At 59.1% G+C, this 26,226-nt stretch overlaps 1 protein-coding gene across 1 annotated transcript in view; it reads left to right on the top strand.

The window, feature by feature from the left end:
• Window positions 1-2,892: 2,892 nt before the first annotated feature.
• The window catches only part of ANO7 (anoctamin 7), a 34,161-nt gene continuing 10,827 nt past the window's right edge, over window positions 2,893-26,226 (top strand). Inside the window, exons 1-15 of the mRNA XM_064383437.1 lie at window positions 2,893-2,965; window positions 4,139-4,253; window positions 5,173-5,224; window positions 9,741-9,880; window positions 14,457-14,564; window positions 15,769-15,905; window positions 16,803-16,860; window positions 17,713-17,823; window positions 18,763-18,928; window positions 20,328-20,418; window positions 22,872-22,968; window positions 24,264-24,407; window positions 24,477-24,614; window positions 25,264-25,362; window positions 25,437-25,539. Of these exons, the coding sequence (XP_064239507.1) occupies window positions 2,928-2,965; window positions 4,139-4,253; window positions 5,173-5,224; window positions 9,741-9,880; window positions 14,457-14,564; window positions 15,769-15,905; window positions 16,803-16,860; window positions 17,713-17,823; window positions 18,763-18,928; window positions 20,328-20,418; window positions 22,872-22,968; window positions 24,264-24,407; window positions 24,477-24,614; window positions 25,264-25,362; window positions 25,437-25,539 (1,597 nt within the window). The 5' untranslated portion in view covers window positions 2,893-2,927. The remainder of the gene's footprint in view (window positions 2,966-4,138; window positions 4,254-5,172; window positions 5,225-9,740; window positions 9,881-14,456; window positions 14,565-15,768; window positions 15,906-16,802; window positions 16,861-17,712; window positions 17,824-18,762; window positions 18,929-20,327; window positions 20,419-22,871; window positions 22,969-24,263; window positions 24,408-24,476; window positions 24,615-25,263; window positions 25,363-25,436; window positions 25,540-26,226) is intronic.

Here is a 26,226-nt window from a genome sequence, read left to right on the forward strand (position 1 = left end):
AATTCAAAATTAAGGCCAGGCGCAGTGGCTCACGCCTATAATCCCAGCATCTTGGGAGGCCAAGGCGGGCAGATCACCTGAGGTCAGGAGTTCAAGACCAGCCTGACCAACATGGAGAAACCCCATCTCTACTAAAAATGCAAAATTAGCTGGGCGTGGTGATGCATGCCTGTAATCCCAGCTACTCGGGAGACTGAGGCAGGAGAATCGCTTGAACCTGGGAGGCAGAGGTTGCAGTGAGGCGAGATCGTGCCACTGCACTCCATCTTAGGCAACAAGACTGAAACTTTGTCTCAAAAAACACAACAACTCCCCAAGCACAACTGTGAGACAAGATTTTGATGGGTGTGTTTACCTAAAATTTTACGTAGAACAAAAATAATAATGGCAACAGTAGATAAAAGAAGGCGTCTGCAGCCTTTAAAGCTGGCAGGGGCATACTATTTAGAACTCCCACACATCAAAGAAAGGAGACAGGAATCCTGATGGAAACACAGGCCCCGGCCCAGAGTGGGCAGCTCACAGGAAGCTGGCTCTCCCTGCAGACGGGAAGGTTGGAAAGCCGGCAGCACAGCCAACTCAGAGTCCGTCCCCTGCGACCCAGCCACTGTCTGTCGGGCAGGGCTCCCAGGTGGCCACAGCACAGTGCCAGAGTCCTCACAGAGGGTGCCCTGCACGCGCCTCCGGCCTCAAGGAGCACTGAACTGGAGCATGGGCTGTTCACCGCCACCACTTCCACTTCCACCAGCTACACCCCTAAGTATGTCCCTAAGTGTTACAAAAGTTGGTATAAAAAGTTACAGCCAAAGGAAGCTGGTGCAGCGGGTTCTGGGCCTGGGCTCTTCCCAGTGTGCCTGGGACCCAGCAGGACCACCGTGCTGGTTGTCCTGGCTTTCCTGCCTCCCTCCCTTCCTTATTCTCCCTCAAAAGCAACACAGCTTGAAAAACCACCCGCCCCAACACAAGTGTATAAAGTACAACTCGAAAGACCCTCCCCAGGCCCGGACCCCGTTTAGGTGAGCGTGCACATGTCCCTCAGAGGGCTCCCATTGTGGTGTGGTCACCCCCTGAAGATCTTGAGTAGACAGCCCTGAGGCCACCAGAGCCACGTTGTCACCAAGAGCAGGAAGCCGGGAGCTCCTGGGAGGTGGCATCTTCCTGGCAGGGTCCTTGGCCAGTGACTGAGCAGAGGAACAGCCTACAGTTGCACCCAGGTGAGGAAGCGCCGAGCCGTGCCTCCCCTGTGGAGTGCCATGGCAGGATGAGGCGGCCCGCCACAGGACCTGGGGAGATGGTGCCCGCTCGTGCTCCCTCCCCTCCTGCCTCCCCACTGCTTTCCTGGTTTCCGGAGCACTTCCCCGGTCCAGGCCATGTCCAGGGCTCCATCTCAGGAGCCTGCAGGCCGAGCTTGGTCACAGCAGAGACCTCTCATCCAGATGCCCTCAGACTCTGCTGGTCTTGACCCGGAACCCGGCCTACAGGGCCTTCCCGCTATGGCAAGGCACAATGCAGGTTCCAGAACAGCCTGGAGGGATTTCTTTCTTTCTTACTTATTTATTTATTTATTTATTTTGAGAAGAAGTTTTGCTCTTGTTGCCCAGGCTGGAGTGCAATGGTGTGATCTCGGCTCACCACAACCTCCGCCTCCCAGGTTCAAGCGATTCTCCTGCCTCAGCCTCCTGAGTACTTGGGATTACAGGCGCCCACCACCACACCCAGCTAATTTTGTATTTTTAGTAGAGACAGTGTTTTTCCATGTTGGTCAGGCTGGTCTCGAACTCCGAACCTCAGGTGGTCCGCGCGCCTCGTCCTCCCAAAGTGCTGGGACTGCAGGCGTGAGCCACCGCGCCCGGCCTGCCTGGAAGGATTTCAGTAGGTGGAAGGGGGCGCCTGGAACAGCAAGCTGAGCTTGGGGCTCACCAGTGGAGTGGTGCTGGGAGGTAGTGAGCACAGCGACAGGCTCCAGGAGAATGCTTCCTGCTGGACACCAAGGGGGGGGAGGGGCAGAGGAGGGAGAGAAGGGGGCAGAGGGCTAGGAGAAAAAGGAGGAGAGGAGAGGAGGGGAAAAGGATAGGAGGATGAGGAGAAGGAGAGGGAACAGTGGGGGAGGGGGAGAGGAGAAAGGAAGGAGAGGGGGAAGGAGGAGGGGGAGGGGGAGAGGAAACAGTGGGGGAGGGGGAAGGAGGGCCAGGAAGAGGAGGGGAGAGGAGGCAGAGGGGGAGAGAAAGGATAGAAGGACAAGGAGGAGCGGAAGGAGGAGAATGAGGAGGAGGAGGGCGCAGAGGAAGGGGGGAAGGCTAGGACCCCTCCTGTCCTCTTGCAGATGGGGCCCTGAGCATGGGATGTGTCTGAGGTCACCCCTCAGGCATTAGCAGAGCCAGCACTGTGACCTGGGTCTCCCAATCTCCCCAGCCCCCCAGGTGAAACCCTGGCCCACCACTCAGTGCATGCTATGTAACCTCAAGGAGCCTCAGTTTCCCTCCATGTTAAGAATGCTTGCTAGGCCTTCCTGGCTGGGCTTCCAGCAGAAGTGGCACCTGTGGCTGTTCCCGCCGAATCCCACCTCCACCTGACCCTCCAAGGCAGCAGCCCTGACATCTCTAAGCAAATCAGGCTCCCGGAGGACGGCAGCATTTGCATTTGGGTGTGTGAAGGCCCAGGGAAGTGGGCTGCCTCTGTTTGCAGCTCTGAGCCCCACACCCACTCTTCAAACAAAGATAGATCCTGCTCCAAAGCTGGGAGGACTTGCCCTGGCCAGCTGTGCTGGGTGCCTCCCCTGCCTGCTTCCCGCCCACGTGCAGGCAAGGTGAGGGCAGGCGAGTGGCTGCCATTGCCTGGGCGGGGCGCCAAGGACCGCCCCTCCCCACCTCTGCCCCGGGATGGCCCGACTCTACTGCCCAGACCAGGCTCATGCTGGGAGGTGGGCCATGACATCCGAGGCCTCTTCTGGAAGCCACTATGCCAGGTGGGGACCCACCCTAGATGTGTGGGCCACAGGGAGATGGGGAGCGTTGGCCTCCAGGGAGGTAGGGTGGCACCCCAGCATACCGGGGCCTTCACACACCTTGGCCAGGGGGGAGACAGTACCAGGCCCGCCCTGGTCCCCAGAGCCCCTTGGGGCATGAGGAGGGATGCACACTCAGTGCGGCTCTGGACAGGGCACCCTCATGGTTGGCTTCCTGTCTGCCAGGGACTCCCCTATGGAGCAGGTCCCTTCCTTGGGGTTGGGGCATCCCCCTTTCCTTCTGCAGAGAGCTCTGAGGAGGAGCCTGGCCTGCCCACCACAGCGGGATGGGGGAGCGGGGGGCTGCTGTGTTGGCCGAAACTCCTTGGGGACTTTCCTCCAGGAACACCCCACAGTCTGTAGTGAGGCTCCCAGCCCGGGGCCTGGCTCAGACTTCAGGGGCAGGCAGGGGCAGGCAGGCGCAGGGCGGCCTGGGCTCAGTCTCTCTGGGCCTCTACTAATCCGAAGTGGAGGGTGGGACTAGAAAGTCCCCCATCCCGAACTCCTGCAGCGCCTCCATGGTCACAGCCTGGTCATCAGGGCCGCTCAGAGCGCCAAGCCCTGGCTAAAACCCCTCCTTGGCCCTGTTTTGCCAGCCCGAGACTGGGAGCCATGGCACCTGTCCTCCCACAGAGGGAGACCCCGGGGTGAAGGTGTGGGAGGAAGCTGGGACCCCCGGGAGGAACCGAGCTCAGGGCCTGGGGGTCCTGGCATTGGGCAAAGGCAGGCGACTCGAGGGCTTGCCTGTCGCTGGCTCACATGGCTCAGCCCTACAGATAAGAGAGGTGGGGGCGTCTGGGCCTTCTGGGGCTCCACTGAGTACCCAGGCAGAGTGGACGACATTCAGGGCTGGGGGACTCGGGCACTCACTGGATGGACAGACGGACCGAAACCTGCTGTGCCAGGCCTGCCAGACCCTCCATCCCCGGCACTGGCTTCTTCCTGGGGCTAGTGACTGGCTGGGGGCTCTCCACGTGCTGACGGCCAAGAGAGTTGGCCAGGCCAGCCGCAGCCCCATTCTGCTCCACATCGGGTCTGTAAAGCCAGCTCACTGCAGCCTGTGCAGTGGCTCCGGGACGGGTCTCAGGCATCCCCTCTCTGACCCCTGTCCCCACCCGGCCTTGGCGGGCGCAGGAGCGGGATGCTGCGTTGGCGGGTCCAGGAAGAGGACAGCACCGTCCTGATCGATGTGACCCCCCCTGAGGCAGAGAAGAAGGGCCCTTATGGGAGCACAACCCACGCGTCAAAGGTAACACAGCACTCAGGAGACCATGGCTCGACTTGGGAGGCCCTCCCCTGCCTGGGTCTGTGCCCCCGCCCTGGGCCCAGAGCTTTTTGGGGGTGGATGGGCATCACCGTGTTTCCCTGGCAGCCCCTGGCAGCCCCAAAGCCTTCACCACCCTGTCCTCAACACACAGTCAGATCACTGCCCACCCTGGCCTGGCCGGGCTGCGAAGAAATGAGCAGATCCCACTAATGTTCAGATGGGAGCCCCGGGAGGGTGAGGGGGGCCTGGCCAGGCAAAGGCAAGGCCAGGACGGGGTCACAGCGGCACCCAGGTCCATCTGTCGCCAGGAGGCCACTGTGGGGAAAAGCTGGGTCCCAGGTGTTAAGGCCACGCAGGAGGCCCTGACCATGGAGGGCCCTCTTCCTGGTCCTCCTGGGCCCCATGTCTGATGTCCGCCCCAGCAGCCCACAGGTGGACATGGGGTCCCTTCCTGCCACCCCAAGCACAGCTGAGATGAGCCTCCATGGAGGGCACAGGGCCTCTCACCCGAAGCACCCAGACACTCAGTTGCCACGGCCACCTCTGTCTTCAGGGCCACTTTGGGAGCAGTCCGGCTCCCCTCTGTCCCTGGAGGCCAGGAGGGCCAGCACCCCTAGTCCCCTTGCCATGGGCATGGCCCAAACAGAAGCGGAGCCAGCTGGAGGCCCAGGGCTGGCGGTGCCCTCTGGCCCTGCCTACCACCCCCCATGCCTGCGTGTCCTGTGCCCACACACAACGGAAGGGCTTCCCCAACCTTGACCCCCAACCCCCAAACATTCTTCTGTGGTCCTGAGTGTCCTGGGGCAGGGCGGGGACAGGGGTTGGAGGCAGGGTGTGGCGGGATGGGTGTAGTCATCCTGGGCAGATGCTGATACGCTCCTGCGTCCTCTGTGCCTTCCAGCCAGGTACACAGCAGGCGGCTGGAGCTGGGAGCCCTGCCAAGCCCCAGATCGGTGAGCCCTTCCCAGCATCTGTACCACGCCCGTGTTGGTCCTGAGGGTGGGGACAGCACTGGGGTACCCACAGGGGCAGCAGGCCAGGGTGGCCTCCTCAGTAGCCAGGCGCTCGGGGGCCAGTTGCACCGGGGTGAGGGCCTGGGGTGAGCAAGCCACGGTGGGAAGAACAGCAGGAAGGGGGGCTCCCTTCTGATGGGACGAGCCAGGAGGGCTCTGGAGAGCGGACTGGGCGGCCCCTCCCTCCTCCTCCTGCCCCCTCCACCATCCTCTAGCTGTTCAGCCACAGCTCAGGTCGGTCCTGGCTCTTATCTCGTGCACCTCACCACTGTTGTACCTTCAACCCTGGTGTACAGGCACCAGCCGGGCTCCCAGCGCCCACCCCGCCAGCCTGCTGTCCCCTCAGCACCAGAGAGACCCTAACCTCCTACCACTAGGATGGCTACTACTTAAAATCACCAGTGTTGATGAGGATGAGCAGGAACTGGCTGACTTGGGCGTTGCTGGAGGGAGTGTAAAGTGGTGCAGCTGCTGTGGAAAACAGCAGTTCCTCCGAGGATTAGACGCACAGTTCCCATAAGAGCCAGCACGTCCACCGCGGATGAGCGCTCCCGAGCGCTGGATGCGGCCCCTGGTGGGGGCTCCCGAGCGCCGGATGCGGGCCCCGGGTGGGGGCTCCCGAGCGCTGGATGCGGGCCCCGGGTGGGGGCTCCCGAGCGCTGGATGCGGGCCCCGGGGAGATCTCAGTACCCCTGCAGTGTCATCCACTGTAGCTGGAAGCGGTGCATTCCTCTGCTGGGACTGTCATAAGAAGTACTACAGTTCTGCTTAGATGGCAGAACTTTCTTTTCTTCCAGTACGGGGGCTGAAGTCCGAGGTGAAGGTGAGGCAGGGATGGTGGCTCGCAGGGGCCTCTCTCTGGCTGGCAGACACGCCTTCTCCCTGTGTGCTCACACCCTGGGGCTCTTCCTCCTCTAAGGACACTGGCTGTGGTGGGTGAGGGCCCACCCTAATAGCGATGGCTTAATCTCCAAATACAGTTACATTCTGAGGACTTCGGGTTGGGGCTTTGATATTCAAATTTTGCGGAAACATAGTTCAGCCCATATCAAGGTGGAAGCGTCCACTTAAAGATGACTAGATCAGCAAAATGTGGTATTTACATCCAGTGGATTTATTCAGCCTGAAAAAGGCGGAAATTCTGACACAGGCAGTGCCGGGGATGAGCCTGGAGGACATTATGCTCCGTGAACTCAGCCAGTCACAAAAGGACAAACGTGACTGTCCCAGAAAGTGGAATTCAGAGAGGGAGGGTGGACTGCTGGGCGCCAGGGGCTGCGGAGGGGAGTTAGTGCTTAGTGGCTGTAGAGGTTCCGTTTTGTAAGATCAGAAGAGCCCTGGGGATGGATGTGGTGATGGCTGCACAGGAATGTGAATGTCCTAATGCCAGTGACCTGGACACTACTTAAAAGTGGTTAAGAGGGTGGGTGCAGTGGCTCACGCCTGTAATCCTCGCACTTTGGGAGGCCAAGGTGGGTGGATCACCTGAGGTCAGGAGTTCAAGACCAGCCTGGCCATCATGGTGAAACCCCATCTTAATTTAAAAAAAAAAAAAAAAAAAAAAAAAAAGTGGTTAAGATGGTTTTTTGTTTGGTTTTCTTTTTCTTTTTCTTTCTTTTTTTTTTTTTTTTGAGACAGAGTCTCACTCTGTCACCCAGGCTGAAGTGCAGTGCCTCGATCTCTGCCTCGTGGGTTCAAGAGATTCTCCTGTCTCAGCCTCCTGAGCAGCTGGGAGTACAGGTGCCGGCCCACGCCCAGCTAACGTTTGTATTTTTCAGTTGAGATGGGGCTTCGCCATGTTGGTCAGGCTGGTCTTGAACTCCTGACCTCAAGTACCTGTCTCGGCCTCCCAAAGTGCTGGGATTACAAGCGTGAGCCACCATGCCTGGCCCAAGATGGTTTTTTAAAACACGACAGTGCTCATTTTCTCAGAATCCACCACACGCATCCTCTGTGTGTGTGAGGCTTAAGGCATCCTCACAGCCACATGTGCAGCCCCAGCCCCCGCTCCCAGCCCCACCAGGCCCTGAGACCACATCGCCTGCCAGCAGAAGCTCCCCACCCTTCATTCCAAGACTGGCACCTCCCGAGGTAACAACCATTTTAGACTCTCATATAAAGGTAGAATATATTCCATCCTCTGAGAAAACTGTGCCTTTTATCAGTATTAATTGTGCCTAGAAAATTGTCTCCCATAATCATGCTTTGCATCTGAAAATCTATTTGGCCTGGTGTTTTTAAAGTTTTGTCAGTTTTGCTTGTTCTGTTTTGTTTCAAAGAGATTAAGGTATGCCTGATGTATTATTTTCCATATTTAGAAATTGAGCCTTTCAATCCATGAATATGGTATTTTTCTCCATTTATTTAGATCTCCTTTAATTCCTTCCTTCCTTTCTTCCCTCCTTTCTTTCTCTTTCCTTTTCTTCTTTTCTTTTCTCTTCTTCTTTTCTTTTATTTCAACAGAGTTTGGCTTATGTTGCCCAGGCTGGAGTGCAATGGTGCAATCTCAGCTCACTGCAAACTCTGCCTCCTGGGTTCAAGAGATGCTCCTGCCTTAGCCTCTTGAGTAGCTGGGATTACAGGCGTGCGCCACCACTCCCAGCTAATTTTGTATTTTTAGTAGAGATGGGGTTTCGCTGTGTTGGTCAGGCTGGAATCGAACTCCTGACCTTAGTCTGGGATTACAGGCATGAGCCACCATGGCAGGCCTTTAATTTCTGTTTTGCTGCTTTCATGAGATCTTTCCCATCTTTTAATAGATGTATTCCAAATGGCATTACTTTGAAAATTTCACTGCCTATTTGTCATAGGTATATAGAAATTATGTTTTTTTTTTTTTTTTTTTTTTTTGAGACAGAGTCTCGCTCTCGTTACCCAGGCTGGAGTGCAATGGCACAATCTCGGCTCACCGCAACCTCCGCCTCCTGGGTTCAGGCAATTCTCCTGCCTCAGCCTCCTGAATAGCTTGGATTACAGGCACATGCCACCATGCCCAGCTAATTTTTTGTATTTTTAGTAGAGATGGGGTTTCACCATGTTGACCAGGATGGTCTCGATCTCTTGACCTCGTGGTCCACCCACCTCGGCCTCCCAAAGTGCTGGGATTACAGGCATCAGCCACCGTGCCCAGCCAGAAATTATTTCTTTTTTGGGTGGGAAGATGGAGTCTCACTCTGTCACCAAGGCTGGAGTGCAGTGGCACGATCTTGGCTCACTGCAACCGCCGCCTCCTGGGTTCAGTGATTCTCCTGCCTCAGCCTCCCCAGTAGCTGGGATTACAGGCGCCTGCCACCACACCCAGCTAATTTTTGTATTTTTGGTAGAAACAGGGTTTCGCCATGTTGACCAGGCTGGTCTTGAACTACTGACCTCAGGTGATCTGCCCGCCTCGGCCTCCCAAAGTGCTGGGATTACAGGCGTGAGCTACCACGCCCAGCCACAATAAGATATTTTAGAAGAGAGAGACAGTGCCCACATTCTCATAACTTTTACTACAGTATATTGTTATATTCTATTGTTATTAGTTGTTGTTCATCTCTTACTGTACCTAATTCATAAATTAACCTTTACCACAGGAGTGTGTGTCACGGGTGTGTACCTGGGAAAGGCAGTGTATACAGGTTTGCTGCTCTCCAGTTTCAGGCATCTACTGGGCTGTGCAGATAAGGGGGGACTCGGCCGTCCTTACTCAGCATGGGCTACGAGTCTCCGCTGGAGGACCAGGGTGTTCCAGCCGGAGCTCAGATTCCCCAGCAGGTGTATCCTCTAGAATCTTTGTCAACCACTGGCCTCCAGCAGCTGCCTATGTGTGAATAGCTCGGTGCTCCAAGGCCTGGGGGATTGTCTCACAGACCCGGTGGCTCCGTCTTCTTCCCAAGCTCCCCACTTAGCAGAACCTAATTCAGATGCCCACTGCCTTCACCCACCAATGCCTCCGCTTGGGCTCTGTTGCCCTCCCCTCTGGTTTGGGAAATGCCCCTAGGAAGAAAGCCAGAGTGAAGGCAGGGCTCACCTCGCACGCTCCTCTGCTCACGGAAGTCTGCGCCCAGCAGCCATTGCCATCTCATGCCAGAAAAGCAGAGGCTTTGGAAATTTTCTCCAGCTTTGATGATTCTCTAGCAGTAAGGGAAGTCTGAAAGTGACTTAACCTGAAGTCCTTGAAGACCCCTTTAGGAGTTTGGGACTTACCTGCAGGGATGAGAGGCCATAGCAGGGATCTCAGCGGGCCACGCCCCAGCCCCTCTCCAGGCCTACGTTCCCCACCCAGGCCAATGCAGGGCTGTCCTAGAACCCAGAAGCGCTCCCTGAGTCCGCCCAGCCCTGGCTGGGACCAGGGAGAGGTGCGTCCAGTGCCTAGCTCCCCCTCGCGCCCCGCTGGGATGCTGGCAGCCCTTCCCCAGGCCGGCAGCCATCACTCAGCTGTGCTCCTGCCTCTGTCCCTGTTGGCTCCCAGCAGACTTCGTCCTCGTTTGGGAGGAAGACCTGAAGCCAGACTGGCCGCAGGACAGTGCTGCCCAGGACAGAACAGACATGCACAGGACCTGGCGGGAGACCTTTCTGGATCATCTCCGTGCGGCTGGGCTGCGCGTAGACCAGGTATGTGGAGGCGGTCACGTGACTCATGACCTTGCTGCATGACCTTGCCACTCTGAGGGCATGGTATCCAGAGTCCCGGAGCAGATCAGGTCCCAAAGTCCTGCTGGACACCCCACCTACTGTGAGCTCCCTGTGGCTGGGGAGCTGCTGCCCACAGGCTGGGGTAAACACTGATCCCTCCTGGCACACAGCTCATGCATGGAAGTCGGAGCCCTCAGGGGTTCTGACACTACCTTTGCCATTCACCTGTCCCACCTCCAACATCAAAGCCTTGTGTGGACGTGTCATTTGTGATTATGACACTCAGTGTGCTTACAGAATTAACAGCTTAAAAAGTCCTTTCACAGGCCGGGCGCAGTGGCTCACACCTGTAATCCTAGCACTTTGGGAGGCCGAGGCAGGCGGATCACAAGGTCAGGGGTTCGAGACCAGCTGGCCAATATGGTGAAACCTCGTCTCTACTAAAAATACAAAAAAAATTAGCTGGGCATGGTGGTGCATGCCTGTAATCCCAGCTACTCAGGAGGCTGAGGCAGGAGAATTGCTTAAACTTGGGAGGAGAAGGTTGCAGTGAGCCAAGCTGGCACCACTGAACTCCAGTTCAGCCTGGGCAACAGAGCGAGACTCTTGTCTCAAAAAAAAAAAGTCCATTCACATGTTTGATTTCAGTGATAATGGAAGGTACCATTTAGAATCATTTAAGCGACAGGTCCAGGGAGCGTGAGAAACAGGAACTAGCCGTGAGGATGCTGAGTGTGCGGGCACAGGCGGGGATTGGGGCAGCTGGGGATTGGGGCGCAGAGCCGAGCTCTCACCCCGCGGTGTCCCTGTCCCTCATTGCCGGTCTGTCTACGCGGCTCTTCCGACCACCTTCCTCTGTTCCCCAGAGCAGGCTGTGCTGTCACCTGTCCGCAGTCATCAATCCTGAGTTTTATGTTGATCACACTCGTGATTTCTTTGCCATTTTAGCACCAATTTCACATCATCAGGCAATACAGCCTGGCTTTGTCTGTTTGAGCTTCGCAGAGCAGAATGGTGCATGGGGTCATTCCTGTGGCGAGGCCCGCCCGTGTGGTCATTCCGTGGAGACAGCTGCTCCAGGCCCCGCCGTCGCCTTGTGGCAGGCAGCTCCGCGTGTAAATGTGCCAGCCTTTGCTCATGGATGCCTGTGAGAATGGGCATTTGACTTGTTCCCAGTCTGCGATGATTATGAAAATCAGCTACTGCCGGGCGCGGTGGCTCACGCCTGTAATCCCAGCACTTTGGGAGGCCGAGGCGGGTGGATCACGAGGTCAAGAGATCGAGACCATCCTGGTCAACAAGGTGAAACCCTGTCTCTAGTAAAAATACAAAAATTAGCTGGGCATGGTGGTGCGCACCTGTAGTCCCAGCTACTCAGGAGGCTGAGGCAGGAGAATTGCTTGAACCCAGGAGGCGGAGGTTGCGGTGAGCTGAGATCGCGCCATTGCACTCCAGGCTGGGTAACAAGAGCGAAACTCTGTCTCAAAAAAAAAAAAAAAAAAAAGATAAAAAGAAAATCAGCTACTGTAAATTGATTCGTGTGTGTGCACGTGTGTGTGTCTGTGCCCATGTGCAGGAACTTCTGGGAGCAGGGGTTCCGGGCAGAGGCATGTGCATGTGGCCACACCACTCCCCGACGTGGTGGCCATTTCCACCATCAGCAGTGGGCTGAGGCCCCTTTCTCTGTCTCCTCAATACTCGGTACTGCAGACTTTTATCGTTTTACCAATCAGTTGGGACACAGTGGTGGCTCACCATGGGGTGAGAGTGTGTGTGTGTGTGTGTGTGTATTTTTGAGATGGAGTCTCACTCTGTTACCCAGGCTGGAGTGCAGTGGCGTGATCTCAGCTCACTGCAACCTCCACCTCCCAGGTTCAAGAGATTCTTTGGCCTCAGCTTCCTGAGTAGCTGGGAATACAGGCACCCGCCACCGTGCCCAGCTACTTTTTGTGTTTTTAGTAGACATGGGGTTTCGCCATGTTGGCCAGGCTGACCTCAGGTGATCCACCCGCCTCGGCATCTCAAAGTGCTGGGATTACAGGCGTGTGCCACCGCCCCTGGCCTCACCATGGTTTAAATTTGCATTTTCCCTGTTTTTTAAAGAGGTTGAGTTTTTTTTAATTTTCACTTTAGGTTCAGGGGCACATGTGCAGGTTTATTACATTATAGGTAAACTCACGTCACAGGGGTTTGTTGTACAGATGATTTCATCACTCGGGTACTTACTACGCAACAGTTATTTTTTCTACTCCTCTCCCTCCTCCCACTCTCCACCCTCAAGTAAACCTCAGCATCTGTTGTTCTCTTGTGTCCACGACTTATCGTTTAGCTCCTGCTTATAAGTGAGAACATACAGTATTTGGTTTTCTGTTCCTGAAAATTTGCCAAGGATAACGGCCTCCAGCTCCATCCACCTTCCTGCAAAGGACATGCTCTTGTTCTTGTTGATGGCTGCGTAGTATTCCACGATACACATGTACCACGTCTTCTTTATCCCGTCCGCCACGGATGGGCGTTGAGATTGATTCCTTGTCTTTGCTATTGCGAGCAGAGCTGCAGGCTGAGCACTGTTCGCGCTTCTGGTCCATTTATGTTTCCAGTACTGTGAATTGCCTTTTTGCGTCTTTTGCCCTTTTTTCTATTGGATCACTTGCCTTTTTCTTTTTTTTCATGAGATAGGGTCTTGTTCTGTTGCCCTGGCTGGAGTGCAGTGGTGCAGTCACGGCTCACTGCAGCCTCAATTTCCCGAGGGTCAAGCCATCTTCCCGACTCAGCCTCCTGAGTAGCCAGGACTATAGGCCCACACCACCGTGCCCAGCTAATTCTTTTTAGTTTCTGTAGAGATGAGGTGTGACTTTGTTGCCCTGGCTGGTCTGGAACTCCTGGGCTCAAGCAATCTGCCTGCCTTGGACTCCCATGTCACCTGCCTTATTTTTTTGAGACAGGGTCTGACTCTCACCCAGGCTGGAGTGCAGTGGTGCAGTCTTGGCTCACTACCTGTCTCCCGGGTTCAAGCGATTCTCCTGCCTCAGCCTCCTGAGTAGCTGGGATCACAGGTGTGCACCACCACACCCGGCTAATTTTTGTATTTTTAGTAGAGATGGGGTTACCCCATGTTGACCAGGCAGGCCTCAAACTTCTGACCTCAAGAGATCTGCCAGTCTCGGCCTCCCAAAGTGCTGCGATCACAAGCATGAGCCACCACACCCAGCCCCACCTGCCTTTTCCTTACGAAGGCTGAGGAGCTTGTTGTCTGTTCTTGCCATTAGCCATTGCTGGTTCATGTGTGACAGACACCTTTCCCCTGTCCTGGCTGGCTCACGTGGTCACCGTGGTGTCCTGGTTGGCTTTAACCTGCCGTGGACTGTTAGCCCTGCATCCGACTCCCTCCACTTTCCGTGCCTTTCTTCCCCTCGCTCACCTTCTCATTCCCACATGTCCTACGCCTTGTCCAGAACACACAGGGAGCAGCCCCCACTTGCCAATCATCCTCCACACCCCAGGCTGCCAGCCCCGCTATCCCTGGCTTCCTTCCCGGGCCTTCTCAGGTGTTGGCACATGGAACCCACAGAGCTACCAGCCCCCTACTCCTGAGTTTGGACTGGCCTCAGAGTCTGGGAGGCAGAGATGAAAAGACACCTGCCTTTACGGTGGAAAAGGCTGATGGGATGGTGTGGTCCCATGAGTTTGCAAGGTCATCATCCAGACTTGGGCAGCGCTGCTCTTCCGTTGAGGGCAGGGGGACTACTGCAGGGGACGGCGGTGCCCCAGCACACTGCCCAAAGTGCTCCTGGTCTTCAGTCCGCAGGACGGCTCTCAGCATTCCGTGCACATCGCAGCCAGCCGGGCCCGGGTCTGCCCTCCACTCTTCCACCTCGCCCAAGGTGGGGCTGGGCTTTGGCATTTGGGGAACCCCAGATGACTGTGAGGAACGTGAGGGCTGAGGACCCCTGGACTAAGGGCGGGGGCTGAGAAGCAGTTACACACTCAGAGGAGGCGCTTGTCTATTAGACTGAAGATCCCGGTCTCAAGCCACCCCGGGCTCCAGGAGCGCCTGTCACATGCTGGCACACATGCGCACACGTGCACAGACAGCAGTCCACGCATATGTACACACACACACACACACACACACTGAAATGTGTTCGTGCACAACATGCATGTACACCTGGTGACTGATCAAAGGTGAGGTGACCTTTCAATATTGAAAACCAAAAGCTGGAGGCGCTGCCCCTCAAGCCAGGAGGTGGGCATGAGTCAGCGTGGTCTGGCCAGCTGGGGGAGGCTGCAGGGGCTGCCCGCCCCAACAGTGTGCCCTGTCTGCCACGAATCTGCTGCTGGAGCCCACTCCCACACGGGGGCTGTTGGGCCTGGCTGGCTTTCAGAGGCACCGCCACGGGAGCAGGTGTCATGGCTCAAATGGGAGATTCAAAGCCGGTGATTACCAGGGCTACAGAAATGCCAGTCTTCTCCTAAGAGTTCGAATAGACACACGCGTGCACACGTGTCCCACGCATGCACCCTCAGGCTCTCACGGGGCCCTGGGTGCCTGCAGCTTGACGTCCAGGATGGGGACAGCGCGGTGCACTACGCCCTCCTCAGCGCCTCCTGGGCTGCGCTCTGCTACTATGCCGAAGACCTGCGCCTGAAGCTCCCCTTGCAGGTACGCGGGACAGGTCAGGCGTGGGGCCCCACCGGGGTTATTTGCTCCCCCAGCACCAAGGTCAGCTGCGATGCTGACAGCCCTGGGAGGGCTTCTCCTACCCAGCCCGACACCAGGCCCCAAGAAACCTCGCTGGGCAAACAGGGCAGGCGGTGGGCTCATGGGCGGTGGAGCCAGGTGAACAGTGTGTATGCACTGAGCTGACCACTCCGAGCCCAGCGCCCTGCTGAGGCCTGGGGTAGAGAAGACTGGCTCCCGGTGACCTCAGGAAGACGTGCCTGGAGGAGGTCCGCCACCCACTGCACATGCTGGGCTCGACCCTCATGGCATGTGGGTGGCAGAGACACCCTATTCACTGTTTCTGTCCCTTTTCCACTCGAGGGGCTCTGGGCCACAGGCTGACAAGCTGAGTGGCCTAGCCTGAGGCACTGAGCAGGGAGGGGCTCACACCTGGGCCCTGAGGGGGAAGGGGCTCACCTGGGCCCTGAGTGGGGAGGAGCTCACCTGGGCCCTGAGAGGGGAAGGGACTCACCTGGGCCCTGAGAGGGGCGGGGTCACCTGGGCACTGAGAGGGGGAGGGGCTTGTCTGGGCCCTGAGAGGGGAATGGACTCACCTGGGCACTGAGAGGGGGAGGGGCTCTCCTGGGCCCTGAGTGGGGAGGGGCTAACCAGGGTCCTGAACAGGGGAGGGACTCACCTGGGACCTCAGAGGGTGGAGGGGCTTGCCTGGGCCCTGAGTGGGGAGGGGCTCACCTGGGCCCTAATGGGGAAGAGGCTCGCCAGGGTCCAGAGCAGGGAAGGGGCTCACCTGGGACCTCAGAGTAGGGGAGGGGCTCACCTGGGACCTCAGAGGGCGGAGGGGCTCTCCAGGGTCCAGAGCAGGGAAGGGGCTCACCTGGGACCTCAGAGTGGGGAGGAGCTCACCTGGGCCCTGATGGGGGAGAGGCTCGCCAGGGTCCAGAGCAGGGAAGGGGCTCACCTGGGACCTCAGAGTAGGGGAGGGGCTCACCTGGGACCTCAGAGTGGGGAGGGGCTCACCTGGGCCCTGAGTGGGGAGGGGCGGTGGCAGGTCTGCTGCACTCCTTCTCTCTGCTGGTGCCCCTTCACCAATTGCCCAGTTTGCAAACTTGCACAGCCGCCACCCCCACCTGGGGGATTTGCCCTCCCCTCCGGAGTGGGAGGAGCCACCGATGTTTCCTTCCAGGAGTTACCCAACCAGGCCTCCAACTGGTCGGCCGGGCTGCTGGCGTGGCTGGGCATCCCCAACGTTCTGCTGGAGGACGTGCCTGATGTGCCCCCCGAGTACTACTCCTGCAGGTTCAGAGCGAGCAAGCTGCCACGGTGAGGCAGGGGCCCCGCCGCCGGGGGAAGGGACGGGAGTGAGCAGGACTCGGTGGATGAGTGAGCGGAGGAGGCGCTGCCCCAGACCCTCCTCACTGGCGTTTCTGGCGGGGAACTGAAGCCAGGTGGGCGCGCTCACTGCGTGTATTTCCAGAAGCCGCTGCGTCGGCCAGGCCAGGGCGGTCATGCTGCCGGACAGATACCCGCCAAGGCCTAGTGGCTGGACACGCAAGGTCCGGGTCCCGCCAGGCACGCGTGTCACGGGGCAGCACGGTACCCACTCACCACGGTCTCTCGGGGCCTGGGCGACTGTGGACGCCGCAGAAAACAGGGACGTGTTCGGCTCATGCTGGCTCCCGGTTCTCCCTCCTGGAAACTACACCTGTGTTGTCCACACAGAAACGACTGGACAAAGCCAGTCCCTCTGGCACCAGGCCTACAGACTGCGGGAGCCCAGAAGTGGCAGGGACCGCTGTCGGGGGCCAGTGCTGAAGGTGGCCTTTCTGCCACATGGGATGCCTCCTTTGGGGGCTGGTGGGAAATTCAACCACCCATGGCTTCCCGAGATTCCAGTTTCCCAGGGAGGCCCCCTGCCCAGCCACTGTCCACACTGCCCGAGCGCACCCTCGGCCCAGGGCCGGAGCTTCGGGGCAGCACACAGGATGGAGGGGCGCAGCCTGGCCCTCTGCACCGCCCTGCCCTGTGCCCGAACACTGTTCAGGTCCCCCTGCCCTGTGTGTGGTGAGGGGGCCTGGGTATCTGGGGCCTGCTGTGGCCTCCTGTTCCTGGGGAAGGCCGGAGGCCAGCTGGTCTCCCGGGGTGAGGGCTGTGCGCAGGCATGTGCTCCTGCTCCTGCACCCGTGCCCCAAATGTTCTGCACTGTTCACATGCCCACAGCTTCCTCGGGAGTGACAACCGGGACACCTTCTTCACAAGCACCAAGAGGCACCAAATTGTGAGTGGGGGTCCCTGCGGCGGCCCCAGACCTGGACCCAGATCTGAGGATGCTGCCAGCCCTCAGCCTCCTTGGGTGCAGGAAGGCTCACTTGAGATCAGAGGGCGGAGGCAGAGGCCTGGAGGCTTTGGAGACTTTAGAGGCTGACCTTAGCTCACTATACAGGGCAGGCCATGGCCCAGGATTGGGGAGGGGTGGGGAAGGGCCCAGTGCCCCTCCGGGACCCCAGGGCTCAAAATAGATATTGGATTTATGGACCAGTGGGACAGCTGAGACCAGCCCCAGGCAGGGTGGGTCCTGCTGGCTGGGAGCAGACCCGCCCCGAGCGTCCTCCAAGGATGGGTGGCAGCAGGTGCAGTGGAGCAGGCCCTAGGCACCCCGGCAGGAGGCTGGCTCTGAGGCCTGTGGGCAGGAAAGGGCCAGGCCAGGCCTGCCCAGAGAGGCCCCGCTGACCACCATGGGGCCACAATCCCGTGGGCTGCCCAGACGGGAGGCAGGGCACACCCTGGACACAGCTGACTCCCAGGCTGCAGTGTTTACCATCACCCAGGGTGCGGGTACAGAGTGGGCTGTGCACAGCCAGGCGGGGTCCAGCCTCGGGTGCATACCCAACCCTACACGCTGTGTGGCTCTGGTCAAGGCCTCCGAGCCTGCAGGGTGGGAGAGTGAATGCCACCCGGCGCAGGGGCCTCCTGAGTATGAGGTGGTGACACGAAGCCCCAAGCTTTTCCATTAGATAGCTGTTGTCACCAGAAGGCTGCGGGAGGCCATCGGCGGCCTTGGCCTGCAGACAGGCTAGCGAGGATACGTCACGTGACAGGTGACCTCCGCCATCCTCCATGCCCCCTGCAGCTGTTTGAGATCCTGGCCAAGACCCCGTATGGCCACAAGAAGAAAAACCTGCTTGGGATCCACCAGCTGCTGGCGGAGGGTGTCTTTAGCGCCGCCTTCCCACTGCATGATGTGAGTTCGGGGCTGGGGGCTCCAGCCTGGGCATGGGAGGTGAGTCGCCTCGGGTCCTGCTGGCCCCCAGGGAGGTGAGTGTGGGGCATGCATAGTAGCTGGCGTGGCCACCTGGGAGTCAGAACACTAAACGCACACACATTCGGTGACATGCAGGCCGTGCCGTGGCCCTTCCAGGGCCTCAGGTCCAGCTCTGCTGGGACTGCAGCCCCCACTGTGGTGCCTAACATGGGAACAGGCTGGTCCCTGGGGTCTAGATGCTACCGCTCAAGCTCTCTGGGTAGCTTCTCTTGCTGGGAAAGACAGTGAGCTCTCCTGTCCCCCTCCAGAAGCTGGGTAAACTGAGGCAATGCCAAAGAGGGCACTCACCACGGCAGCTGCTGCTGCACCTGCTCCTGTCAGCCTCCATCATCCCTGAGAAAACAGCACTGAGCAGGGGAGGGGCATCACAGGGGCTTGGTCAGACCCGAGCCCACTACTGCGTGGCTGTGGGGCCAGTCCTGCCCCAACGCTGTCATGAGGGTAAAATGAAAAAGTGGGTGTGGAAGTGCCAGGTGTCCCACCTCACCAGGGCAGCACGGTTCCTCGTACCAGCCAGGGCCCAGGATGCACAGCACGGGACACCAGCCTGGGGAATCGCCAACCCAAAGACGGTGCTTGGCCTGGACCAGAACCACTGGCTTCTCCCAGGGTGGCCTCTCCAGGCCCTTCCCCCGCCCTCAACCCTCGAAGCCCAGGAGCCAGAGGGGCCTGGCCACACAGAGAGGTCCTCCCGGACCACCCTGAACCCACCTTCCACATGAATCTATTGTTTTCTTCACATGGCAATCCCAAATTCCCAGGCTGGTCTGCCCGTGTCCCATGAAGCCCCCGCACCTACAACAGTGCCCAGGGGGTTAAATAGGGGGAGCCTCCCACCCACAGGCCTCTCGTCCCCAGGGCCCCTTCAGGGCACCCCCAGAGGGCCCGCAGGCTCCGTGCCTCAACCAGCGCCAAGTCCTGTTCCGGCACTGGGCGCGCTGGGGCAAGTGGAGCAAGTACCAGCCCCTGGACCACGTGCGCAGGTACTTCGGGGAGAAAGTGGCCCTCTACTTCGCCTGGCTCGGTGAGTCCCCCTCGCTGCCCCCAGACCGCCTGGGCTCCCCCAGCTTAGCTTGGTCTCAGGTTGTAACAGTTTGCCAGTCCGTGCCCCTGGAGCGCAGCGTGCATGGGAGCTTGGCCGGTGGGCGCCGCTCTCGGCCTGGCCTCGCTGACTCCTGATGGGCTGCGCTCCTGGCTCCTACCCAGCCCAGTCACTCTAACTGGGCGCCATGACTACGCTGCGCCCTGGCCTTCTCGTGCCCTAGCGACAGTGCTAAGAACTGCTTCTGCGGGTGGGGGTCTCTCCTGACTCCATCCCCGACTGTCACTGGCTCCCCAGATGCAATCCATGAGGCCCTGGGGCCACTCTAGGAACACCCATCCTAGGGAGGTCGCCCCTGCCTGGGTCCAGGCCAAGGTCAGCACCTTCTAGATGCCCGTCTGTCTGCACTAGGCAGCCCCGGGGCCGTTCCTCCTGGGTCCTGGCTGCCCTCACCCTGCTCCGCTCTCGATGCCCTCCCTTCCCCATCCTGGGTCAGCCCCAACCCTTTCATTCTGTACTCCAGAACTTCCAAAGGCCTTTCTCATTCCCACACACTGCCCCACAGTGGACCCAGACAGTGGAGCCGGCCAGGGCAGTGGGCGGGGCTGGCGGCTGTGGAAGGACAGCTGGGGCACAGCCTTGGGGCGGAGGCATACGCCTGTGTGCCAGGACCCACCTGGCCATCTCGGGGCCCGAGCACGCCCCTGGGGCAGCATGCCAGGCTGGGGGTGGCTGGGGCCTCTGGGGCAAGCAGGGCCAAGGCTGCATCTGCGCTCCAGGCAGACTTGCGTTTCACAGCAGTCACTGTGGCCAGCAGAGGCAGGCAAGAGGCGGGACACCAGGTCTGGGTCTGGACTAGCCCCATGGAGGCAGATGGGGGTGCATGCTGAGGGCCCGGGGTAACAAGGGGATGTGCCTCTGGTCAAGTGAGGCAGGGGCCAGGGTGAGGGTTGGGTGGTGGGGAGGGAAGCACCCAGAATGACCTGCAGTTTCCCTGGGGCTGGAACAGAAGGGTGCGGTCCGCGGTTCTGTGGTGAGCAGGACGTGGAGGAACTTCTCCCGTCCATCCTGGGCAGGTTGGTTGGAGTAAGCTGGGTGAGGAGAGGCATCCAGAGGTGGAAAGCCGGGTGGGCTGGAGCCCCAGGAGCACTGGTGTTGGTCATGTGGCAGCGGTGTCCAGAGTTTAGGGCAGAGGCCCAGGAGTGTGAGACCATGCCAGAGCTGCCAGGGAGAGCTGCACCCCTCTTGGCTTCCTCGCATTGGGCTCCAGCACCCTAGCTGGGCAGAGAGTGGGTCCCTGGGGGACAAGCATGGCTGTGCAGACCCTTCCCTGGGCCCCATGCCTGGGTTTCTAATGGCGGACCCTGCTGTCCCCATGCAGGGTTTTACACCGGCTGGCTCCTGCCAGCAGCAGTGGTGGGTACGCTGGTGTTCCTGGTGGGCTGTTTCCTGGTGTTCTCAGACATACCCACGTGAGTGTTCTGTCAACACAGCTCTAGGGCCTGGTGCTGGGCCTCCAGAGGGGTGTGGGGCAGGGGGACCCTTAGGTGCTAGGGCCTGTGCAGAGAACTGGTGATTGAGGTGATTGGTGAGCACATGCCTGTCCTCAGGAGTGTCATAGAGAGCCCTGTGGATGTGGCTAAAAGGACGATAGGTGGTCAGGAGTAATCTCAGGCTGACACAGGTGAATAGGAGTGCTCCCAGGCTGACACAGGTGAATAGGAGTGCTCCCAAGCTGACACAGGTGATTAGGAGTGCCCCCAGGCTGACACAGGTGGGCAGGAGTGCTCCTAGACTGACAAGTGGTCAGGAGTAATCCCAGGCTGACACAGGTAAATAGGAGTGCTCCCAGGCTGACACAGGTGGGCAGGAGTGCTCCCAGGCTGACACAGGTGAATAGGAGTGCTCCTGGGCTGACACAGGTGAATAGGAGTGCTCCCGGGCTGACACAGGTGAATAGGAGTGCTCCCGGGCTGACACAGGTGAATAGGAGTGTTCCCGGACTGACACAGGTGAATAGGAGTGCTCCAAGGCTGACACAGGTGGGCAGGAGTGCTCCCAGGCTGACAAAGGTGGTGAGGAGTGTTCCCAGGCTGACACAGGTAAATAGGAGTGTTCCCAGGCTGACACAGGTAAATAGGAGTGCTCCTAGGCTGACACAGGTGAATAGGAGTGCTCCCGGGCTGACACAGGTGAATAGGAGTGCTCCCGGGCTGACACAGGTGAATAGGAGTGCTCCCGGGCTGACACAGGTGGGCAGGAGTGCTCCGAGGTTGACAAGTGGTCAGGAGTAATCCCAGGCTGACATAGGTAAATAGGAGTGCTCCCAGGCTGACACAGGTGGGCAGGAGTGCTCCCAGGCTGACACAGGTGAATAGGAGTGCTCCTGGGCTGACACAGGTGAATAGGAGTGCTCCCGGGCTGACACAGGTGAATAGGAGTGCTCCCGGGCTGACACAGATGAATAGGAGTGCTCCCGGGCTGACAGAGGTGGGCAGGAGTGCTCCCGGGCTGACAGGTGAATAAGAGTGCTCCCAGGCTGACAAAGGTGAATACGAGTGCTCCTGGGCTGATATAGATGAATAGGAGTGCTCCCGGGCTGACACAGGTGGGCAGGAGTGCTCCCGGGCTGACACAGGTGAATAGGAGTGCTCCCGGGCTGACACAGGTGAATAGGAGTGCTCCCGGGCTGACACAGGTGAATAGGAGTGCTCCGAGGCTGACACAGGTGGGCAGGAGTGCTCCCAGGCTGACAAAGGTGGTCAGGAGTGTTCTCAGGCTGACACAGGTAAATAGGAGTGCTCCCGGGCTGACGCAGGTGGGCAGGAGTGCTCCCGGGCTGACGCAGGTGGGCAGGAGTGCTCCCGGGCTGACGCAGGTGGGCAGGAGTGCTCCCGGGCTGACGCAGGTGGGCAGGAGTGCTCCCGGGCTGACTCAGGTGGGCAGGAGTGCTCCCGGGCTGACACAGGTGAACAGGAGTGCTCCCGGGCTGACACAGGTGAATAGGAGTGCTCCCGGGCTGACGCAGGTGGGCAGGAGTGCTCCCGGGCTGACAGGTGAATAGGAGTGCTCCCGGGCTGACAAAGGTGAATAGGAGTGCTCCCGGGCTGACACAGGTGGGCAGGAGTGCTCCCGGACTGACACAGGTGGGCAGGAGTGCTCCCGGGCTGACACAGGTGAATAGGAGTGCTCCCGGGCTGACACAGGTGAATAGGAGTGCTCCCGGGCTGACACAGGTGAATAGGAGTGCTCCGAGGCTGACACAGGTGGGCAGGAGTGCTCCCAGGCTGACAAAGGTGGTCAGGAGTGTTCCCAGGCTGACACAGGTAAATAGGAGTGTTCCCAGGCTGACACAGGTAAATAGGAGTGCTCCCAGGCTGACACAGGTGAATAGGAGTGCTCCCGGGCTGACACAGGTGAATAGGAGTGCTCCCGGGCTGACAAAGGTGGGCAGGAGTGCTCCCGGGCTGACAAAGGTGGTCAGGAGTGTTCCCGGGCTGACACAGGTGAATAGGAGTGCTCCCGGGCTGACACAGGTGAATAGGAGTGCTCCCGGGCTGACGCAGGTGGGCGGGAGTGCTCCCGGGCTGACGCAGGTGGGCGGGAGTGCTCCCGGGCTGGCGCAGGTGGGCGGGAGTGCTCCCGGGCTGGCGCAGGTGAATAGGAGTGCTCCCAAGCTAATTTTATTGGTACTGACTTGTTTATTATAATAATGTAAGATTTCTTACGATGTTAATAAGTGACTGGACTTGTGTTTTAAGTTATCATGGAACCAAAATTTCAGAAACTCATCTCAGACATTGTCATGGCATATATTTTGAAACAACGGTTTTTTAAAGAAATGCTGGGCCTGGCAAAGGTAGTGGTGGCAAGAGCAAGTGTCCCCTCCGCTGCCAGCTCCTACCCCTCACCCCATGCCTTGCAGGCAGGAGCTGTGTGGCAGCCAGGACACCTTCGAGATGTGCCCACTTTGCCTCGATTGCTCTTTCTGGCTGCTCTCCAGCGCCTGTGCCCTGGCCCAGGTATGAGAAGGGGTGGGTGGGGTGGGGGATTTGGGAGTAGGGGGATAAGGAGAGTGGCTCCCCAGTCCCGGTCCTGGTCCCGGTCCTGGTCCCGGTCCTGACTGCCTGCACCAGCCCTGTCCTGCTTGTCACCACATAAAGGTGAGCTCCTCAACGTTTCTTCTCTCACCTGGAATTGGAGTCATGCCCGGCCCCCACCTCCCAGCACGTGGCAGACTGCCTACACACAGCAGTGGCCCACGTTAGTGCTTCCAACTCAAGGAGATCCCCCATGCCAGGATGCTAGCTCTGGCACTCTGGGGGAACCCGGCCCTTGGCTCCGAAGCAGACAAACCCTGCAGCCCTCAGGGCACAGGCAGAATTCTCAACTTACGAGACCTGGGCAGGAGGGTCCTGCAGTCTCAGCCCCACTGTCCCCACGCTCGCCCGGTGTGCTTCCCGGGTCTGTCCACCTTCTCGGGGGCCTCATGGCCTTGCCTGTACCCCACACACACTGGACCCAGAGCCCTGGGCACCACCGATGGGCCACACACCCTTTGACCTCACTCCTGGGTGTCCACCTGGGTCTTTCCTAGGACCACACATCGGACTTAAAATAGCAGACCCAGGCCCCAGTTCAGAATCAAGGTGTCGGCAGGCTGGGCTGGTTCTGGGGACTCGGCCCCAGGCCTCTCTCCTAGCTTCTGGTGCTGCTGGCAGTCCTCCGTCCTCCCTGGCCGTGGCTGCCTCACTCCAGTCTCTGCTTCCGTCTCCACCTGGCCTTCCCCTCTGTGTCGGGGTGCTGGTTCCTCTTCTCCCCTCTTGTAAGGGTTTGTCCAGGGTACTCTCCTCTGGAGATTCTTACCTTACCTCTGAAAGGCACTCATTCAAATAAGATTACATTCTGAGGTTCCTCATGAACGTGTCTTTTGGGGGCCAGAATTCAACTCACTACAGTTCAGCCTCCAACCTCTGCTCCCCAAAACTTCAAGTCCATCCCATGTGCAAAATACAACCACCTCATCCCAGCATCTCCAAGTCTCACCCCTTACAGCATTAACTCTAGGTCCAAAACCTCATGAAAATGTCATCAGCTCAGACAGTCCCAAATCACAGCCTCAAAGTCAGGTGTGCGTGAGACCTGGGTGTGAGCCGTCCTGAGGCAAAATTCCTCTCCATCTGTGGGTCTGTGCTTCCAAAACACAGCAGGGTGTGTGGGGCAGGGATGCGCCTCCATTCCAGGAGGAAGGAACTCTGGAAGGAACAAGGGGCCTCCTGTCTCGAGCACGTCTGGACGCGCCCCATCCCCGCCACAGGCCGGCCGGCTGTTCGACCACGGCGGCACCGTCTTCTTCAGCCTGTTCATGGCGCTGTGGGCCGTGCTGCTCCTGGAGTACTGGAAACGGAAGAGTGCCACGCTGGCCTATCGCTGGGACTGCTCCGACTACGAGGACATCGAGGTGAGCCGTCCCCGCTGGGCCATCGTCACGCCCGGTGAGGGCGTCCGCTGAGCACCGGCTCCCTTCCAGGAGAGGCCTCGGCCCCAGTTTGCCGCCTCGGCCCCCATGACGGCCCCGAACCCCATCACGGGTGAGGACGAGCCCTACTTCCCCGAGAGGAGCCGCACGCGCCGCATGCTGGCGGGCTCCGTGGTGATCGTGGTGATGGTACGCGGTCCCCCTGCCTCCACTCACATCTCCGTCTTCCTGCACACGTGAGGGGGTTTTGTCCACCATCCCACCTTGGTGCTGAGGCCAGATGCCTCCTCTGGGCACAGAACCCTCTCCCTGCAGAGGCCCCCACATGCCTCAGCTCCGGGGAGGGGCTGAGTCTGGGGCTCGGCTGTGGAGTCCTGGCTGAGAGCAGGTGTGAGTCAGGCAGAGGGCTGGGGAGGATCTCCCCGTGGGTGTGGACATGGGGCATCTTTCAAGCAAGGAGGTCGGTTTCAAGGAAAGAGAGGCAGGCACGCAGCAGGAGAGTTCCCGGCACCCTGTCTTGCCTTCCAGCCAAAGGGCTTCCTAACAGGACCCCTCCCACCCCTGCCAAGATGTCAGGAATCCCCAATTCCTGGGGCAGAATGGCTCTCTGACACTCACAGTGGCTGCCTCGATGCCCAGATGCGGCCCAGCCTCTAACCCTAAACCCACCCACCTCTGCCTGAACAGCCCACCAGGAAGGACACAGCCTGGAAGCACAGCAGGGCTGGAGGTGGGGGGCTTCCTAGAGGAGGCAGTGCGAGGGCCAGAGTAGACTACAAGGGCTGTCAGGGGCCATGGCCTGAGGGTGAAGGAGCTGATGGGCCTCCCCGCCCTGCAGGTGGCTGTGGTGGTCATGTGCCTTGTGTCTATCATCCTTTACCGCACCATCATGGCCATCCTGGTGTCCAGGTCGGGCAACACCATCCTCGCTGCCTGGGTGAGCCTCTGCCGGCCGCCTTGGGGGGTCCGGAGCAGCCTCTGGTCCGGCTCTGACCACCTGTCTCCCGTCAGGCCTCACGCATCGCCAGCCTCACAGGGTCTGTGGTGAACCTCATCTTCATCCTCATCCTCTCCAAGATCTATGTGACCCTGGCCCACGTCCTGACACGGTGGGGTGAGTGGGCCGGGGTCGGCCAGGTGCTGATTGGGCTCCCTGCGAGCCCCAAGCCACCATGACTCTCACTCGCTGACAAGCAGGGTCGCTCATTTCTATTTCTTTCTTCTTTATGTTTTTTCTTTTGAGACGATCTCACTCTGTTGCCTGGGCTGGAGTGCCCTGGCATGATCGTGGCTCACCGTAGCCAAAGCGTTGGCCTCCCAAGCTCAGGGATCCTCCTGCTGCAGCCTCCTGTGTATCTGGGACTGCAGGCACGCACCACTGTGCCCAGCTGAATTTTTTTTTTTTTTTAATGGAAACGGGTCTCACTATGTGACCCAGGCTGGTCTCGAGCTCCTGGCCTCAAGTGATGACCCTCCTGCCTGGGCCTTTCAAAGTGCTGGATGACAGGCATGGGCTGCAGCACCTGGTTTTCTTTCTTATTTTTTGTTTCTGGCACCCCAGGTGGGACACAATTCCTGGTTTGGGATGCCATTGCCCCCATTTCTAAATGTGGTACAGACTGGAGGTGTCTGCGCCTCCTGAGAGGCCCCCTTAAAAGAGCAGTCAGTGGGGCCTTCCTGGGGAAAAGGACCCTGGGGCACTCAAGCACCTGAGATGAGTTCTCACCCTCCACGGGGCCCCTCCAGGCTGTGAGGTCCCAGGCAGGAGCCGTCCCTGTAGAATAGGGCCGCTGAGCCTCGC

Source organism: Aotus nancymaae, unplaced genomic scaffold (genome assembly GCF_030222135.1).
Source record: "Aotus nancymaae isolate 86718 unplaced genomic scaffold, 86718_ANA_hifiasm-v0.15.2.pri h1tg000031l, whole genome shotgun sequence".
NCBI lineage: Eukaryota > Metazoa > Chordata > Mammalia > Primates > Aotidae > Aotus > Aotus nancymaae.